Here is a 20,591-nt window from a genome sequence, read left to right on the forward strand (position 1 = left end):
TATTTGCATAACCTCTGTTCTTTATCAAAACCTGCCACAAATTCTGATTTTACACTTTAATTAAGGAAGGTTTTTGCTTTTTTTGCTAGCATTCATCAGTGCTTTAATGTGCTTTTTATGCTTAATGCTCATCAGCGGCCTCGCAGCATTTAATCAAAAACAGCTGCCCTCACTGGAGTTTGTCTTCAGGCGATGATTCAGCGGCGCACTCACAGTGCAGGGCCCTGGGAGACGGAGCAATAGACAGAGGATCGAGTTTTGATGGGAACAGAGTGTTCATGTGATGAATGATTTACAACTCAGGGACCAGGGCGCCTTCATCTCGGTTTCAGGATCGATAATTATCTCATTGGGGGAATTGATTCAGTGATATCTTTACTGGGAAACAGATATGAAAATGATCTGCTGCCACTCACTTCCGGGCAGCCAATCAGATGATGCACAAAACAAAAAAGGAAGGACTTTGCTTCTCTTTGTTGTCTGGTCTTCACTGTATGCAAAATATTTTTTCTCCCTTTGTTTTTGACCTATTTTATTTATTTAAATCGCAATCAACTGATACAGAAACATTGAAGCTCGCATCTGCCTTGTAACCTTGTTCTGTTTTGTGTGTGTGCCTGTACAGAAAAATGATGTGCCTGAAGCAAGTAAATGTTCAAGTAGTACTAGTACACTGACAATAAAATATTGCATTCAATTTGCCCCTTGCAAGCCAGAAAAACATTCCACGAGATTTAATGAAGATCAAACTTAACGCAGCTGATACAAATTTAAAGCATGAAAGTTTTAACTAAAATGACAATTATTTGCACTTCTAACAGTTTGGAAGTGCAAATAAGTGCACACATACAATATCACACAATCTTACAATGTAAAGAAGAGAATGAGTGAAAGAGAAAGAGAGAGAGAAAATGAGAGATATTATCTGAAATCAAATCTGAGTTTTATATCATCTTATAAAGTTACTCTCTCATCAAAAACATAACTGGAGTGTTGCTTTGATTCTTTCATATATTTGTTAAAACTGTCCCTATCTCATGAGAATATTAATAGAAAGATAATCTGTGGGGGGAAAAAATCAAGCTCCTCTATCTCTTCTATGTGGTCCTACTGCCGTCTGCAGAAATACACAGCTTGGTCAGAAACAACCAATCAGAGCCAGGAGAAGGGTCTTAGCACTGTCAATCATCTCATGTACATGCTGCTCACTCCGTCCACTTTGATCTGTGCTATGCTACTGATTATCTACTTTAAACTATACTATCACAACATAGTAACAAAAGTATTTTTAGTTAATTTAATTAAGATGCCAGAGAGTGTGCTGCCGTGACCAGAGTTTTATCTGGCCGCATGGCGCAAAGCGTAACACCGTTATACAAATAAACTGAACTAAACTGAATTGACATGCAGCCATTCCCTTCCTCCACCTCTGGGCATTGTTGGGGCTCTACTGTTTTTGCTAGGAAAGATAAATTTAGCTATTTCACTATATGTTGGGAACAGCATGTTCCCAACAAATTGAGGTGTGGATATTTTTTTATTATGCATGACATATCAAAATGTCATAGAACCACGTTTTATTTTTAAAACAGTGTTTAAAACAGTTAAGCAGTCAACTTCAGGCTCTACTCAAAGAAATGGTCCGGTGATTTAACCATGTAATATCAGCTTGATATACATTTAGTTTCATTTTCTGGACAATAAACACATAAACTACTGGTACTAATTTATTCAATATTCAAAATCCACTCAAAAATACATATCATAGAGCAATATTATAACCGGATTAATCGATGTGATTGATTTAGAAATAATTACTGATGCTATGTTTTAAATTAAACCAATTAGATCTTTCACAATAGAGCCTAATGACAATGACACCTTGTCCAGCGATGAAATGGCGTCCTGTCCAGGGTGTACCCTGCCTCTCGCCCAATCACTGCTTGAGATAGGCAACCCCCCTCCACCGTCTCCACCCAAGGACAAGCATGTTTAGATAACGGATGGAGGGATGGAAAATGATCCATGCAATGCTGGCCCACTTTCAGTAAGCAATAAAAATGGCAGCACAAAATGTAGTGTTTTTTAAAAGTTAGTTTCCCACAAAATTAACCAATTCATACCCATTTTAGCAACCATTGATTTAAACCATTGATTTAAACCTTCCACCATCCTCGCTTACTGATTGCTTGACTGAAATTAAATCCTGGTTCTCCTCTAATCTACTTAAGCTTAATAGTGATAAAACGGAGGTCCTTCTCATTGGTACTAAATCTAATCTGGCCAAAATCAAAAACTTTAGTCTTGAAATTGATAACTGTTCCGTTTTCCCCTCCCCTCAGGTAAAGAGTCTGGGTGTTATTCTTGACAGCACCCTTTCTTTCCAGTCTCATCTTAACAATATTACCCGGTCAGCTTATTTTCATCTACGCAACATCAACCGTCTTCGCCCCTCCCTTACTTCCCATTCCGCTGCCATTCTTGTTCACTGTCTTGTGACATCACGCCTGGACTATTGCAACTCCCTTCTGTTTGGTCTCACCCAGAAATCTCTTCATAAGCTTCAACTGGTCCAGAACTCAGCTGCCCGTATCATTACTAAAACCCCATCCATGCACCACATTACTCCTATCTTGCAAAGACTTCATTGGCTGCCTACCAAGTTCCGCATAGAATACAAAATTCTTCTGTATACTTTTAAGGCTCTTTACAATATTTCCCCACTATATCTTTCCAATCTTATTCATCTTGCCACTCCCTCTCGTTCCCTCAGATCATCCTCCTCTATCCATTTGTCTGTCCCCTCTGTCCGTCTTACTACCATGGGGAGCAGAGCTTTCAGTCACTCTGCCCCCCAACTCTGGAACTCCCTACCACCTCACCTTAGAAACATAAATTCATTCCCTAAATTTAAAACCGAACTTAAAACACACCTTTTTAGATCTGCCTTTTCAACATGACACAATTGGTTTGCTTGATTTTTATATAGATTTTTTACATAGATTTACATATAGATTTTATATAGATACATTGTTGTGTATTTATTCTACCTATTTTTAATTGCTATATTTTATTGTTTTTTGCTATTTTTCGTTCTCTGTACGGTGTCCTTGAGTGCCAGAAAGGCGCCTTTCAAATAAAATGTATTATTATTATTATTATTATTATAAAGTAATGTGTCATACTCTACCTATTGTCTGCTAGGACATCAAAAAAGTGACATAATACGTTTGTTTCTCCAACAAAATATCTTTACCAGCAGGAGATCCCATGAAGTTATTTTTGATTGGATCAGGGGTCCTAATCTGTCATATTTCATAAACATGACACCAGCAGTCACCAGAACAAAGATGAATGAGAAGAGAGTGTCACACACGTCAGACAAAAGTACATGAGGTTTGACAACTTTAAAAAACATGGCTGCAATTTAACTATTACTGAGATAAAACTCATATTTTAGGAATCATTATATAGGCTGCTGACTGGTAGGTGCCAAAAGTTGATTATAAGTACGTTTTACATTTACTTTAAAAAACAGGAATCATACCATCTAATTTTTCTATTTATTTTTTTAAATAATTGTCCAACAAAAAAACTTAAAATCACAAAAATAGCTACAATTTTGTCAGAACAGTTTATTTTGAGAATGGCCACAAAATGTGCAGCACATTTAGAGACCAAAGTTAACGCATACATTTTTTGCGTCGGTCTGTGTTACACTGCTGACACTATCTTTTATGAATATAACCATGATGTTATAACATGGAATACCTGTCTTAAAGGAATTAAACCAAAAACTACCAGTTAAAGCTTTACCAGTAACCAGAGGTGGGTTGGAAGCTAATGCAGAATAAACTGAATTAATTGTGTTGTCAGAAAAAGGTCATTATGTTTCTGCGATACACCCCAGTAAGCATTTGGTACACAGACATGCATCAGCAAGCTGTAAAATGTAATCAGTTTTGAGATTCATTGAAGTCCAAACAGAGTCACAGTTACTTGCCCAACAGGTTTCAAATATTCTTAAATAGCAAAATACTTTAATGCAGCATTTTTCACAACAAGTGAAAATGGACACGTGCCAGTGAAAGAAAATCATTGCTAATCATAAGATCAGCAACAAAAGGAGCCGTTTTTCAATCTTTTTTTGTTGTATTTCAGTTGGCCTGAATCAACTTAAAGGAAAATTTAGATTTCCCTCTTTGTTACCTAGAATCCAATACCAAGCTGCTGTTTACCCACTTAGTTCAACCCATTACCCCCTCTGTGCTTAAAAGGCTCATTTTAAGAGCAAACCTTATGATCATTTGCTCTTTTTACTACATGTTAATTTCCCTGAACCTCATCAGATGAGGTAAAACGATGTCCACCGGCTTGAATATGTTTGCGGACAACTGGTGGGGATTAACACTAACGATCCCTCACTGTGACTGCTACAAACGTCAGAATGCATGCACTCAGCATAAAAATGGTGTGCACATGCTTCAGTGGACGGAGGGGGGATGGGATGAATTCACAGTTGCGGAGCTTTGCCTGAAGTCTAACCTGAACTGTGAGTTCTTTCATTCACTCAGGTTGATGTGAAGGGGACCTTTCTTTTTTGTTAATGAAGCAAAGCTTGCGGTTAAGATCAGACAGATAGTCACACTATAGACCCCACTTACTTTACCAAATGTCCAATTCACACTTTTTAAAGATTGTGGTGTTCTTAAGCTCTAAATGCTCCGAAACAGCTTTAATACAAACCAACAATAACAAAAAACAAGTCAGATGAAGGCTCTAAGAGTCCAGCGTTCTTATATTATTAAGTCACGTCATCCACTTGAGCTTTTTGCTGCACAGAAAGCAGGTTTCAGTAAAATGTGGCACGATTTACTGTATCTATAACTCTAATGTGGTTATTCAATTTGAGGATTGTTATTTGTGTGGATTTCTTATTCACAGAAAGCACGACCAGAAAATCACTTACCATGTGAAAGTTTTGCAATAAAATATATTGTATTGTATAAAACAGTTTTGTATTTATTGAAACTGTCACTATATCCAGACTGTATAATATGTGACAGATAATCTGTGAAAAATCTGTCTCCTCCATGTGATCCTACTTCCACCTGCAGAAATGCAAAGCTCGGGTCAAGAACAACCAGTCAGAGCCAGGAGGAGGGCATTAGCACTGTAATCATACCTGTGTATTTGCTGCTGCACCCCTTGCTCCCTGGTTCACTGCAGCTCCTTCTCCACAGAGGAGCCGACTGAATTTGCAGATTAGTTAGCATTTCCAGCGACGATAGTTGATAAACATTTTTCTTGTAACATTAAATTGCTTCTCCGGCTGCAGCAAAACGGCAGTCTTGAGGTTGTAGTCGGTGCTTACACCAAGCAATGCGTACATGAGCATGATTGACAGTGCTAAGACCTTTTTCTTGGCTCTGATTGGTTATTTCTGATTGAGCAGCATATTTCTGGAGATGGCAATAGGACCACTGAAAGGAGGCAGGGCAGCTAGACTTTCTCACAGATTATCTGTCTTATATTCTGCTGTAAGAACATAGTGACGGTTTTGACAAATATGGAAAAAATAAATAAATTTAATACAAGTTACCTACCTCTCAGAACCACTTACAACTTAACCTTATGAAGACACAACTGAGATTTTTCCACGTTACTTCATATGACTGCAGCATTCTTTACTCTTTATCCAATTTAAATCACCTTTACTTGGAAACCATTTTTGCTATTAGTGAATGCAACTTCGTTAATTTCTTCATTATAGTATGAAGAATGCTGGAAAAACTGCTTAAATAGAGGCTCCCGTTTTGCACTGCGTTGAGATTAATGACTCCACCCAATTGATGAGTTATATTTGTGTGAAGATGGGGAATCTAGAGCGTCTCCGTGGGGGAAATAAAGAAGCTCTCCTTTGCTATAGTTCCCCGTTTTTATTTAGGTTGTCTGGATTCACACACTAGCATCCTGATGCGTGCAGCTCTAGGCACTCTGCCCCATGGTGAATGTTAAGTCTGTTGTTGAAGCGCGCACCGTAAAGGACATGAACACTTGTCAAAGTGCTGTGCTGAGATGCCCTGGAGTAAACGCCTGAAGGTAACATTTGGCAGGATATCTGAATCTTCTGATTGTTGCATATACACGTAATAAACAGTTTTACTGGTAGGTGTCGGCTGGCAGCAGCAATCTCGATACTGTAAATGAGATGAAAGCTGTGTTTGAGGTTTAGCACTTGCAAAGACACTTGTGAGTGAAAATAAACTGAGAAGGTTTGTATTTTTGATGGACTGTATTGGAGGAAAAAAAAAAGAAATTCAGATAATCATGACAGACAAACGGCTCTTTGAAAGTAGTTGTCGTTCTGCGCATGTTTTAACTTTAAAGATAGAAAGCCATAAACTTAATATGTGGCTGGTTTATATACCTTAGAGTGAGGCGGTGTGAAGCTTTCTTAACTGCCATCCAGCAGGTGTTCTGGCCTACATATTTTATGTGTAGAGATTAGTTTCTGCTGCTCAGATAGAAGACCTATTTCTAAAGCCTGGCCACTGATGAAATAGATGAGCTCAGGAAGCATACACTGAATGATCTTATATTCCAACATACTTTAGGTCTGGGTGAATTTTAAACACATTAGCTAACATATATCCTCCACAAAGTATGCTTGAAACAAGCCCATCTAAAACTTCTCAAATAAGAAATAAATTTATTTTGAAAGCAAATGTTGATAGATTACTCTCCACTGCTTAGATTCTTGGGAAATACCATCTTGACAGTCCCACTTTTTAAAATTTATAATAAACTCCAGTTTATATTGTTGGAATATTATGTGATGGATCAACACAAAGTGAGGTGCAAATTATTAAATCAAATGTTTTTAGGGAACCTGCAAAAAACAAACAAAAAAAAAACTGTGTGGTGGAAGCAAACACTGCTCTTTACCCTGATCCCCACTGTGAAACATAGTGTTGGCAGCATCATGGTTTGGGGATGTATTTCTTCAGCAAGGCAAGGAAGCATGTCATAGTTTATAGGGAAAAAGAATTTAATAACAATGAAACATTTTTAGAGCATATTTTAATTTATTTGGCCTGTCTTAGTTTTATTCTTGTGAGCTAAATCTTATTGCATTTTCAGCAACTAAGTTTATTGCATATCTAGTTTAGGGTTGTAACTCTTGAAATCAGGACTGTTGCTGCTTCTCTTCCCTCTTTTCTCTCTGCCCTCCTTCCTGACTGATCAGTGTGAGGAAAAAACCATGAGGGCCATAAACACATCAAAAAGCCTCATTACTTGATTTCATGGAGAAATTTCAATTAGATAGATAAATAGACAAATATTTATTTTGTCTGGGACGATAATGAAAACATTAACCACTAATTTCTACTTGTAGTCAACTGTTGATCACCAGGAGTGAACTAACATCCTTTGAGATTTAAATGGCTGCTTTTCTAACTGCCTTTAGACTCTGGCTGTACTGCAATGGTAACATTAGTTGATACATGAAGAAAAAGAAAACATTTTTCGCCCCTACATTTATTTTTGTCTATCTCTACAACAGAGCTGAAGCTCAAGCACTCAGGCCATCTGCAAAACGAAAAGCAAACCCTTCACTCAGATTTATTATTTATCCAATTCGTTACCTTTTAGTCAACTTTTTTTTTTTAATGCTGACTTATACATTATACAACTATATAAAGTTAATTTATTTCAGTAGCTCCTATCCAATTTGCATGTCTGTGAATCCTGTTTCTAACCTCCCAGTTTCCTACATGCCTCTCCAGAAGGGCACTTCTATCCTGCTCCATGAACTGAAAGTCACATCCCCCACCAGCAGGACAGAAGGCAAAGTGGCACCATGGATGTTGGTCCTGCAGGAAAGGGAGATCTGTGGAGCTGTGGGCTGTTTTGACCACTGATACATGAACATTAATAATGGTACCAAATTCTGTTAGGGTTTCTTAATAATTTTACATCATTATCAGTTACTGTTAGAGAAAAAAAAATGGGAGTGAGGGATACTTGGCTATATGATGCAGCGTTTGCATTAATATGGCAATAACTGACTGTGCAGAAAAAGCTTGTTATTCTATAATTAAAGAGCGGTGCATTCAACAATTACTCCTTTTTATTTGTCCTACTCCATCTTGATTTTTTTCTCCCCCACTTTGTGGCGGTGCTGATGGTCTCACTTTTTCATTTTACCCAGACCTCATTTGCTTTCTCCTCTATCTTTATCTGTTTCTCTCCCTCACTTTCTTGCTGTCTCAGTGTAATGTGATCGAGGACCGATGCTGCCAGCCCCAACTGTGGCACTGCAATCTCTGCTCTGCTCCGGTTGCTAGGCAGCCCGTCTTAGACAGGGCTCAGCGATGCACCTCCTTCTCCACGTCTGCTTTGCCCCCCCCCCCCAAAAAAAAAAACGAAAATAAAAAGAGCGAGGTGGGAAATTGTCAGGAATAACCAACAAACCAAAATGTATTTCTGAGGATTTATCTTTTTTAGAGAGCAGTGCTTCACATCTGCAGTGCAGCACAGTGAGAGCATTGTGATCCTGGGGGCTTTGGAGGTTGCGCATGCGGATTTGTTGAATACAGGCTTCGAGGCACCGAACAGTGTGACAGATCTCCAGTGTGACTGCGCTGCCCACCTTCTCGTGTGTTTGTGATGGAAATCGCAGTGTGCAGATTTTGTGTCATCGCGCCTAGAATGAAGCCTACCATGTGTGGCTGAAACAGTGGGCTGCTGGCAGGTTGCCCAGGTGTGGGATATTGGTAGGGGAGTGAGGTTGCCACGAAGAAGCTGCATGAACTGCTACCTCATAAAGCACTCATGAATCAATGCTCTAGTAGCTCCATGTGGCTGTGGGGGAGAATAACTATTCAAAGTAAAATGCCAGAACTCTTTCAAGGCCTTTGTTCCTATTATGTCTCCACTTTTCACTTGTAGGCGTCACACATGTTATGCGATGCACAAGCTGTGTTATAGACTAACAACATTTGGTTAAAGGAGGCAATCTGACATGAATACCGCTTTGGTTGTCAGCAGAATTTGCTTTTATATTTCAGAGTTGCATTTCCTATGAATAAATCTCAATTTCTGATGATTTTGATAACATTAACTGATTAAATTACTACCCCAGGACCTGAGATCTTCTTAGTTGGATAATCTTATCTGTGCCTCTTTGTTTGTGTGTGTGTCTTCTTGCAGAAGTACAGGTACCAGGATGAGGAGACGCCCCCCTTGGAGCACAGCCCAGCACATCTGGCTCCAGGGAAAAGTGCAGAGATGCTTCATATGAGTGACAAGAACCTCGCTGCCATGGAGGCCATACATGGCTACACGCCACACACGCATATCTCTCCTGTCAAGGTATTAAATGCACACGTTTACTTATAGACATTGTGGATGGATAGGTTGCAACATGCAGTGCAATGGACTCCAATTTGCAAATGCAGTACATTTCAAGAGCAATTCATTATTTCTTTGCTTGTGGATCCCAGTAATTTATCAACTATGCTTAATATTCAGCGCAGCATTGACAAAGTGATTGACCTCCTCTTTCAATAATCTGGAACACATTTTGTGCAGCAACTTTGCTGTCAAAATTTAAAAAACCAAGATAATGAAGTCTTCACAAATATTTATATTGTGAACCTTTACTAATGAACAGTTCCATTTAGATGTCTGCATGGCCGCGAACATTTTTCGAATCGTCCTTGACATTTGCAAAAACAGTAAGTGCATTTCTCAAAACAATTCATACAAACAGCAACGTACCATTGATTACCTAAAAACAAAACAAAATTCTCAAAAAAATTAATATCTGTGTCAATGAACATGTTAGTGCCATCAGAATGACAAGTCCTTGAGTCGTTGTGTATGGATTACACAGTCAAATTGCTTTGTCATATTGTCAATATAACAGTGTACTCCAGAGGGATATTTTGAAATAAACTGTGGCTACAGCTACTGGGCCACAAATTCTCACCCAGACCACAAAGATGATCTTCTTTGGCGATGCAGCGTGGAAAGAAAGTTTTAGAGTCAGTGTCTTATCCAGCCGTGAGGTCATCACACGCCTCATCCACGGCATCCAGAAGGGTCATCTGAGTACATGGCTGGCATATGCTTTACATCTGTTGAGAAAATTCCTCAGTGGGATTAACTATTTATATTCAGTTTAAAAAACACCATAAGTTTATTGATGGTGCTACAAAAAGCCTGTTGTCAAGGCACGACTTTGTAAGGAACATTTTAACCAAACTTTGCAAATACCATATGTAGGCCTGTCACAATAAACAATAAATCAATTAATTGCGATATCAAAAATCTCCAGTTGGGTGATTTATTGTTTTCTTTCTGCCAAAATTGGTCTTCAGTCTGGTACTTTGGACTCAACTAACCCTTTTGTGTTAGAAAGACAATTCTGTTTACATATATGTCATAATTCCTTTGATTTGTTGTTTCTGCTGTTTTGTTTATTTTGGATATTTAAAATGTCTTCCAGTCCCAGTGTAAAATGTTCATTATAATTTTTAAAGTTTACTGATCTTTGAGAATGTGTTCTTGCATTATTTTACCATCACCATTATATTATTTGAAAATGGTCTCAAAACAACAACATTATCATTCATCTCAATAATTACTGGGACAATTTATCGTCCAGCAAAATGTGTTCTTGTGACAGGCCTAACCTGATGTATATTTTCTAACTGTTATCCTGAATAAATTCAAACCAGTGTTTTCAACTGTTTTTGCTAAAAATCCTCAAAGTTGTTGGAAAAAAATACAAATAAATACAGTATTTAAAGTCCTAGAATCAACTTGACATTTAGAGACACGGTGAGGTTTTCTATTTTTATCCGGAATTGCATGCGTATAACTGATTAGACCAAAAATGCACACACCCTGTTTAAAAATGTTGAAGTTACATTGGTTGGTGTCCTTCTAAATTTCTTTATCATTGGAAAATCCTGATGTAAGCAGGCTGACATTATGCTTTTGTTCATCATACCACCCAGACACAAAGCAGTATCTGATTTAACGTAACACCACATGTTGGCTGGTTTGGAGTCCTGCATTGCCCACCTAAGTGCACTGATAAGAACATAATCTTATTTGATAATTAAATATGGCCTGCCGTGCCGTCATGCATCAGCTTTGAGCCTGTATGAACATGAACATCAGGCGATCTGATATCTACACTCACAATGCGTCTGGACACAAGATACCTTAAGGACAGACAATAGGCAGATAATATGATCAAATAAACCAGGCATGGTCAAAGAGAAATGAGCACAAGTGATTCCAGTCAGCTTTTTTTTAAAAAACAAAGCTGTCATCATTATTTGTATGGATAAAATATGCTAAATTACATTGAACCCCCGTACCCCCCACAAAGATGGAGTTCTTGATGCACTTAGGTGTGTGTCTGTACTGAGACGGACATCATAAGAGCTGCCATTAGCAAAGCAAGCTGACATCAGTGGGAACATGAGCAGCTTGCTTGAAGTGCACTAACTCAATTCTTCTGTAACTACAAATGTACTGGTGTAAGCTGCGGTGGCCACTTTAACAGGATGTATCTCATGTATCCACATATGTTATCCAACAACCTTCTTACCAATTGAGAGTGAGAAGATCCTGTTTTTATTTTTCTGTGATGGGGGACCAGTTCTTTCATATTTCCCACAGGCGGAGAGAAGTGAAGTCCCTAGATGAGCCGAAATGAAATGCTGCCATTTAATAAGCAGCAAAGAAAGGCTGGCTTATTGTGATTTCTTGCTGTCATTTAAATTATACACTCATCTCTTCGTGTGAGGAGAGCTAACCATTGCCCCTGAACATTGTCATTCTGATCTCATAAAGGGAACTTTAGTTACAGCTTATATATAAAAATAGATAGATAGATAGATAGATAGATAGATAGATAGATAGATAGATAGATAGATAGATAGATAGATAGATAGATAGATAGATAGATAGATAGATAGATAGATAGATAGATAGATAATCACAAATTGTGTTTTAAAGCTGCAATAACTTTTATAAAGAATATATTTCTTTACATGTCTTTTTAAACTGTCGCCATATTGTGACTGTATGTTATGAGACAGATATCTGTGAAAAGATCAATCTGACTCCACTGCCTCCCTGAGCTATTATTGCATCTGAAGAAATGCACCACTCCCGACCAAAATCAACCAATCAGAGCCAGGAGAAAGGCGTTGACGCCGTCACTCAACCTCATGTTACTCGCTGCTGTCTTACCGTTACAGAAAAACCGTTTGTCCGCCATCATTGGTGGCTATGCTAACTAGCCGTAGCGTTCACAACAAGATCTGCTGATGAGAAAAAGGTGGAGGGGGGGGTGCAGAGAGGAAAGGGGATGAGCATCGCCATACGAAATTGTGATTGACAAGCACTAAGACCCGCCTCCGGGTTCTCATTGGTTGTTTTTAGTTAGCACTGGAAGCACTGGGAAAAGGCAGAAAAGCTTGATTTTTTCCACACATTGTCTGTCTCATACCACAGTCGACATAGTCATAGATTCTACAAATATGTAAAAAAAACAAAACAATTTTTTATAAAAGTTACATACTGCAGCTTTAATAAATGTTATATTTTTGTGTCCTAATTTAGTTTCTTTTTCTTCTAATCTTTGTGTTTAAGTCTCAGACAGAAAGAGATCTAGGTAAAAATAATGTTTTGGACCGTTCTTGGTATTTTGTCCATTTCCTCGTGGATGAAAACATTTCTGAAAATGGCCCCATGTTGTTTTCAAAAAGAACATGCTGTTTTAGAAAAAAACATTTCTGTGTGGATTGTGCTTAAATGTGATAGATGATCCAAATGTTAATGTAAGACAGAACAAACAACTCGTACGTCAAAGAGGATGGGCTGATTAATCGAAAACTGATAAATATATTAATTAACGTGATAGGAGAGAAGCTTCATTCCTCTAAGTTGCTCTTCTAAAATCTGCAGTTATGTGTTAATCAACTCTGTTTAAGTGAGAGTAAAAATTATGATTAGTGCCTTCCAGTGTCTTCAGATCATTACTTATTCAATCAGCTTACAGATGCTTGTGGAGTTTTTGTATCACTAGTACCACTTTGATTAAAAGTTCAAATTTAATGAGCTCAACCACAATCTGTAGTTATTCATTTATGACCAATACAACATCCATTTTAAAACATATTTATGTCTTTTTTATACTTTTTTTTTTCCTAAAACGTGTCTCATCATTACCATAAACACAGTTAGCCAAATTTGCATACACATTGTCCCCTAGTGTTAGTTATTATGGCACGAATATATTACAATAATGTTTTGCTGTGGAAGTTAAACCAAGTGCATATGAGCTGCATCAAAAACATTTACTTCTGACAATCAGCTGGATGCACCAAGAAATTAGGTCTTTAGTTTTTTTTGTTTCAGTTGGTCGTGCTTTGTCTTTTTCCACCGATTCACAGAGTCAGAATAACTAAATGAATAATTATGTTGTATAAATAACATAATGTTAGTCACAAAGTTTGCAACACATCAAAATGTAGCAAAACAATGTAATACAAGCAGCACATGAAATTATTAAGATACTCCAGGATTAAAAGCAGATATCATTAATCATTTGTTAAAAAGATGTCTACAGTTGTTCCACAAGGATGTGTCCTTGCACAACTATTGTTTATGTATCATATAAGTTATCTCTGTTTTAAGTGTATCATTCATATGGAATCAAATGACACTTTAACTTTTCAAGATTCAAAAGTTGTAATTGATTTTTATCTTTCATGTAAAGTGAAAACTCTTTACTGGAGAGTTAAATTCAATCTCTCTACGCCTCTGTCCATTTTAAGTTACATCCCAATTGAATCTTGTACATGCACTCTATTATTCTCTCACATTTCATGTGTTGTTTCAACAACTGGTTACATTAAAATATACAAAGGCAATAAAATATAAAACAAACAGAATGTTTTATATAACTAATCGTGCAGCTGTTCCAGTTGTCTAATTCTAATTACTAACGCTGGGAAATTAGGATTTATTTTGCACATAACATTTTATGGGGCATCTATAATGCATATTTTAGTTTGGTTACATGAGTAAATGTAATTAAACTAAACAAAATTAATATGACTATCAACAAATACAGTTTGTGCAGCAAAAGGAACAGTTTATTTTGTTCAATCACTTTAAAATGCCAACTTTTTCTGACTCTAAAATAAACCATATACTCCCTTTTTTGTGCTGGCATTTTATATTATATGCAATCTTGTTGCCTACATTAGATTACACTCTGAAGGCTACCAAAGAGCTACCTTTTAGGATGTGTTGGCTACTATTTCTGAAGTGATCTGTATTATAGTCTGTACCAAAATGTGTCTACAAGATGCAAAGACATTAGTCAAGTACCATCACATGTCTAAAAGCGTTTAATATATGCAGAGGACTTGAGATCTCTAAAATTATGTTAATTCCACATCATTACATAACCAGTGACCCTGGAACATTTAATTTTGTGCATCAGTCCACCAGCAGTGTTTGTACATACTTCAAATTTCTGCAGATTTTTGGTATCTTGGCTTTAAACCATTGAGGCCACTTTACCTTGAAGTAAAGGACAGACAAGCTGTTTCAATTTCCATCTCTATTTTCCTTTTGTACTGTTTAAAATGGCCAATGAAAAGCCTTTTTGAAAAGTGTTTTTGGCAATATTGTTTTCTTTTAGCTGCCTTGATTATGTATATATGTGCGTATGTACATGCATCTTAGGAGCTCTGGAAGTTGTGAGTTGAAATGCAGTCTTAAAAAAATCCACTGGGAGCATACCATGTCAGCTTGTTTGCAATGTTTGCCTAAACCTGACTTACTCCATTTCTATTTGTGGGTTACTGCTATTATTTATTATTAAGCTTTGTGCTACTCTTCTCTTCTGGGAGAACTGAATTCACTGCAATGGAAAAAAAAAATGTTTTGGACTTATTTAGATCAAAATTAACTGTGTGAATCATGTTATGGAAGTGTGAGAATCCTCTGGAAGGCAGAAACGCAAAAATACACTGAAAATGCATAATTAACACATGGATGCTGCTTAAAAGCAAAGCTCAAAATCCTTTTGATAGTCTTTGAAAAGCAGGCTTAACTGACGAGTTTTAGGTGTGATACTTAAGATTAAGTTTACTTCTGAAATTATCTGCACCTGGATTACTAAAGTAGTGTTTTTTATGTAATTATATCTGTCTGTATTTGCTATAATGTGTTGCTGTTACTCAAGGTCATGAAAGATACAATAATGATGGCTGAGTTCCTATTACTAATTTATTACTAGTCAGTAAAAACAAGGGGCCTGTTTTTTTCATGAGATTTGCAATTAAAACACATTTTAAAATCACTTCAGTATGAATATAAGTCTTTAAAAAGTTGTCAGTGGTGATGCTGTGCACAATATGACTTATGTGAGCCAGATGTGGTTTGGGCAAAATTTTAAAATGAATTCAAAACACCAATAGAACACAAAATCATCAATGGCATTGTTTGTACAAAACCGTTCTGATAATAAAGTAGCTTTTGGTCTCCCTCTGTAACGTTTTACCACAAAGTGTATGCCTTCTCCTCTTTCCATAATCGCTAAATCATCCAGATTCCAGGGTGATGTTTTATGCTCTCTTCTCTCCACATGAGCCCACTCATAAAGGGATATGTATTTAGATTTTGTATGCGGTCGACCATTTCTTGTTGATTTGTTCATATGATTTAGATTATCCTATGACGCAGCAGTGAAGATATTTTTTTCAGTTTTCAGTCAGAAATTCACAGTTTTCAATTCAAATATTCTGGTATTTTAAAGCGTGAATGATCTAGTGCCTCTAACATGACACTCAGGGCTTTTGAATGAGAAAAAGACCCACAGCTTCACAGATCCTCAACTGTGTTTAACAGTGAACATGGCGTACTTTACTACATTTTCCTCACTGAACCTGTGGGCGGTGATTTAGCTTGAAATTTCAGTCCCATTATGGAGACACGATGATCCCAAGATGTTGCTGCATCCTTCTCACTGTGCAAAGTGGCAAGATAAATATAAATGGCTAAATGAATTGGGCCTCTTTGTTTGCTCACATTTAAACCCTAAGGAAACAAGAATTAGTAATTAAACATTTTTTAGATTGTCTGATCAAAATTAAAAAGTAAAGGCTAATTTTAAAAAACAAAACGACTTATGTTTACTGTAACAGTTGTGCTGCTGTTAATTTGCTTAAAATGATTATTTCCTATTGTAAGGCAGATTGACCTCTGAATGAACAATTTCACCACTAAAATCACTTTTTCTAAAATGTTTAGTGAGAGATTATGATTTTACTTATATGTGATTTTAGTTTTGGTTTCTTTTTATGTCAATATAACTTATAAAGGAATGTTGCACAACAATGATCATGTGATTGATGATGACAATGATGATGACAATGGTTGGTATTCATGATTGATGTGGTTACTCTTCACATAAGGACTTCCTCCTCACAGTACCATGACAACCAAAACACTAATAGACCCTTTATTTCTGCATATATATACAGTATGTATATATATATATATATATATAGTACAGACCAAAAGTTTGGACGCACCTTTCTAATTCAATGGGTTTTCTTTATTTTCATGACTATTTATAAGGCAATAAATCCCACTTATTAACCTGACAGGGCAGGTTGACCTATGAAGTGAAAACCATTTCAGGTGACGACCTCTTGAAGCTCATCAAGAAAATGCAGAGTGTGTGCAAAGCAGTAATCACAGCAAAAGGTTGCTACTTTGAAGAAACTAGGATATAAGGGGTATTTTCAGTTGTTTTACACTTTTTTGTTTAGTGCATATTTCCACATGTGTTATTCATAGTTTTGATGCCTTCAGTGTGAATCTACAATGTTAATAGTCATGAAAATAAAGGAAATTCATTGAATTAAAAGGTGTGTCCAAACTTTTGGTCTGTACTGTATACTGTATATATATATATATATATATATATATATATATATATTTTTTTTTTTTACCAGAAGGTAAGTCTAGTTTAAAAGGGATTTTTTCCACGTTTCTAATGAATTTTCGCCTTTTGCCCCCCTTTTTCATCCTGCTCACCTTCTTCCTGCTCTCCTTCCCTGGCTCATCACCCGACGCTGGCAGCAGAAAATTAACTAAAGCTCAAATATATTAACAGGTTCTGGTGTTTGAAACTCTACAGCTTAAAGGAAACTTACAGAGAAGGAATAACAAATAAGCAATATCTCACAGCCTAATTGCGCTGCTCTTCATTTGCAACAGAGCGAGAAAAGCCTATAACATTTCCAATGAACCCATTAAATAAGGGACAGTTTGATTTTGAGAAAAAGTGAGCAAAATTAAAGAAAAAAAAAATGGGATGGTTTCCTCTTGATTAGTATTGTGCTGGAATACATCAACACAGCTGTCTAAATACTAAGACCTCAGTTTGCACTGCTGGTAGCTAAAACCTTTGCAGTGCATAGCAGCCACAACACTGCTGTTAATTGTAAAAAGGGAGTTTTCAGAGTGGCTGTTTCAGCTGTGCAGAGCCTCACACACATTTAAGAGGCATAAACAGATGTGCTGTTTGAATTGATTCTGCTTTTTATTCATATCTTAACTATCTTATTTATGAGCAAACGCTGACCCCATGCTGTGTTCTGCAATTCTGACTCTATTCTAGCTAATGATTTAAATTTGTAATTTATTTATAAAGATTCAAGGCTTTGATACATCAAACATAATATAGAAAGGGTAGGAGAGTTAGGTAATATTTTTCCAGCTTCTCTGAATAAAGTTAAATTTGCAAGAAGATTGTTGCAAGTCTCATAAAGTGTTTTTCAATCATACAGTCAACAGTATGATTGTATCTTCATGCTTTGCGACTGTTTTCATGCCTATTTTTCGCCTTTTGTTACACTGCTGCCACATGTTTCCCTTTACAAAATAAATACAAGAAGATGCATGGCTTTCAAAAATGCCACTGTCAAACATCACCCTTAAAACACCACACCCAATGTGAAACATGGTGTTGGCAGCATAATGCTGAGGAGGTCATTTCTACCGTAGGAACAAAGATGATAAATATATGGGAATTCTGGAAATAAAGACAATAATGCTAAACAAACACCCAGCCTTATAGATGTGTTAGAGTGGTCAAGTCAAAGTCCAGACCTAAATTTAATTAAGAATCTTACAATTTAAATGTGCTGTTTCCACATACTTTACATCCAATTTGACTTAGCCTGGGCTATTTGTTTTATGGTGGTAGATAGAAATATTTTTGTCTCGTTGCATAAAACTCTTAGAGACACACAGCAGAAGAACCGTAGGTGTAACTGCAGCCAAAATGTGCCACACCTGTACTGTACCTGTAAAGGAAAAAAAACAGAAAGCCATGTTTTATTTTAATTCTACTTCACAATAATGTTCTACTTTATGTAAAAACTAAATTACATTCAAGTTTCTGTTTGTGACCTGGCAAAATGTGAAAAAAGTTCAGGGTGTGTATGTATCGTTTCCCTAGACGATGTATACGTCACACTTAACATAGATTTCTCAATAATCTTCAGAATTATTTGGCATATTTCACAAATGATGAGATAACGTGAAACTACATAGTGCCCGCTGTTCTCCCCTTTACCCATCCGCACGTCCTGCACAATTACCCTGTCCCTTCTGTTGTTTTACAGCCTGTGTTGATGTCCACGGGACACACTCCAATGTACACCTCCGCAGTTTCCACACTGGTAAGACCACGGCGATCCGTGATACTCTGTCAACGGTAACATCAGCAGTGTCATCATCTATCATCATCCAAAAGCGGGATTTTTTTTTCTCAGTTTTTTCTTTTTTAATATTTTCAATCCTCACTTCCTGTTTTGCGTTTTGTGTGGCTGGTTGTCGGCTGCCCATTCATCTGTATTTAATGCTCACTGTTATATTTATGAGGTCATGAATTTCCGTGTCATTTCAGTGTATTCATTCTTTATCAGTGTCATTTGAATCTTCTCTGTCAAGCAGATTCGTTCTGCTGGTGGTCACTGTCTACTTCTGGACACAAAATATGCTGCTTCTTTGCACTGCAGTACTTCAGTGCATGAGGACATTTCTACAGAATCAGTTATGGCTCAAGAAAAACCCACAAACACACTCAGCGATGCCTCGAGCCTTGAAGGTGTAAAATGGGGGGTTAAGAACATGTAATCTTTTGCAGGACACACTGGATCCTGTAGGTGGCAGTGTTAGACTGCACCCACTGACTTTCATAACCTTGAGAAGACATTTATGTTGCACCAGTGGAACAGTTTTATGATCAGACAGGTTGCACTTGACTCATGTACTATAACTTTTTATTGCAGGGCAAAGCGTGTGCATTATGGAATAGCGGTACACTGAAACGCTGCCTCTTATGCCTTTCTAGATATACGCATATCGTACCATAATTTCCATCCCATTAAATGAAAGTCTGAGATTTTGTACGCACAATAAAAGATTGATTTATTTTAAGACTTCTCCTATTTTTCCAGGGCTGTGCTATGCATTAGAACTGAAAACAAACTTGGTGTAAAACAGCACAAATTTGAAAGTTCTTTTAATCAATACTTTTAAGTAGAAATCATATTAGAAAAAGCTAAATTTCTTACATTTTGTCAAAATAGTTCAAACTTTTTATTTGATTAAATAGCAATAACTAATTTGTTTTGTGTTTGCCTAAACTTCACTTCTGCATTGGGGAATATTTGTCAATTTTTTGTATGCAGAAAACATGCTTTTCTGCATATATATACAGTATGTGTATATATATGTATGTATACAAATTAAAACCTGCAGCCTGGATGTGTCCAGCATTCAAACTACACTTTCTCTCTCTATATATATACTATATATATATGTTTTTTTATTTGTCTGTGTTTGAATATACATATCAGTCTTACAGTTGCTTGCCTGCATCCCATTCAGTATTAAAGTGCTAGTTCCAGTTAAATATCAATTAAAATACTTTGCAAGCATTTTTTTTCATTTGTTACAATTTAAACTGAGTAAATATATTGAAATTTTTCCAAGGTCCATATCTAATACACTCCAAAATTCCCATTTTTATTGTTTTCATCTCATCTTGTTTTTCTATACCCACCCTGACGCTGTATAGAAATCTTCTAATACGGTATGTTTGTAATTAAACTGTAAACAGTCGGAGACAACATGTACAGCAGAAACTCATCAACCAGAAAAGCACACATGCGTCTCCGTAGTGGTATGCAGAAATCTTTCATTCTGCAGATGAGTGCATTACATTTTCTTCGCTGCTTCAGTAAAATGCGTACTGCCCTAAAGATGCATTGCAGTAATGCCTTTGAGTGTGTCTAAGTCTTTGCTGGTGGCATCGTGCCCATGTGGTTGTCATTGATGTGTAGGTGGTGTCGTCAGTCTGTCTCTTTATTGCTTTAATGGTGTAGGGTTTGCCAGTTTCAGTCCAGGATCCCATTGATTTATGGGTAAGATTGTCTCTGGAAACACCGCAAGGGTTTGGCAAGAGA

General features: G+C 36.8%; 1 protein-coding gene across 4 annotated transcripts in view; it reads left to right on the top strand.

The window, feature by feature from the left end:
- The window catches only part of dlg4a (discs, large homolog 4a (Drosophila)), a 90,384-nt gene that overhangs the window by 39,994 nt on the left and 29,799 nt on the right, over nt 1-20,591 (top strand). For all 4 annotated transcript variants that reach the window (XM_028031599.1, XM_028031597.1, XM_028031598.1 and 1 more), the window contains exons 2-3: nt 9,217-9,378; nt 18,744-18,800. In XM_028031599.1, coding sequence (XP_027887400.1) covers nt 9,217-9,378; nt 18,744-18,800 — 219 coding nt within the window. The remainder of the gene's footprint in view (nt 1-9,216; nt 9,379-18,743; nt 18,801-20,591) is intronic.

Source organism: Xiphophorus couchianus, chromosome 11, assembly GCF_001444195.1.
Source record: "Xiphophorus couchianus chromosome 11, X_couchianus-1.0, whole genome shotgun sequence".
NCBI classification, from domain to species: Eukaryota; Metazoa; Chordata; class Actinopteri; order Cyprinodontiformes; family Poeciliidae; genus Xiphophorus; species Xiphophorus couchianus.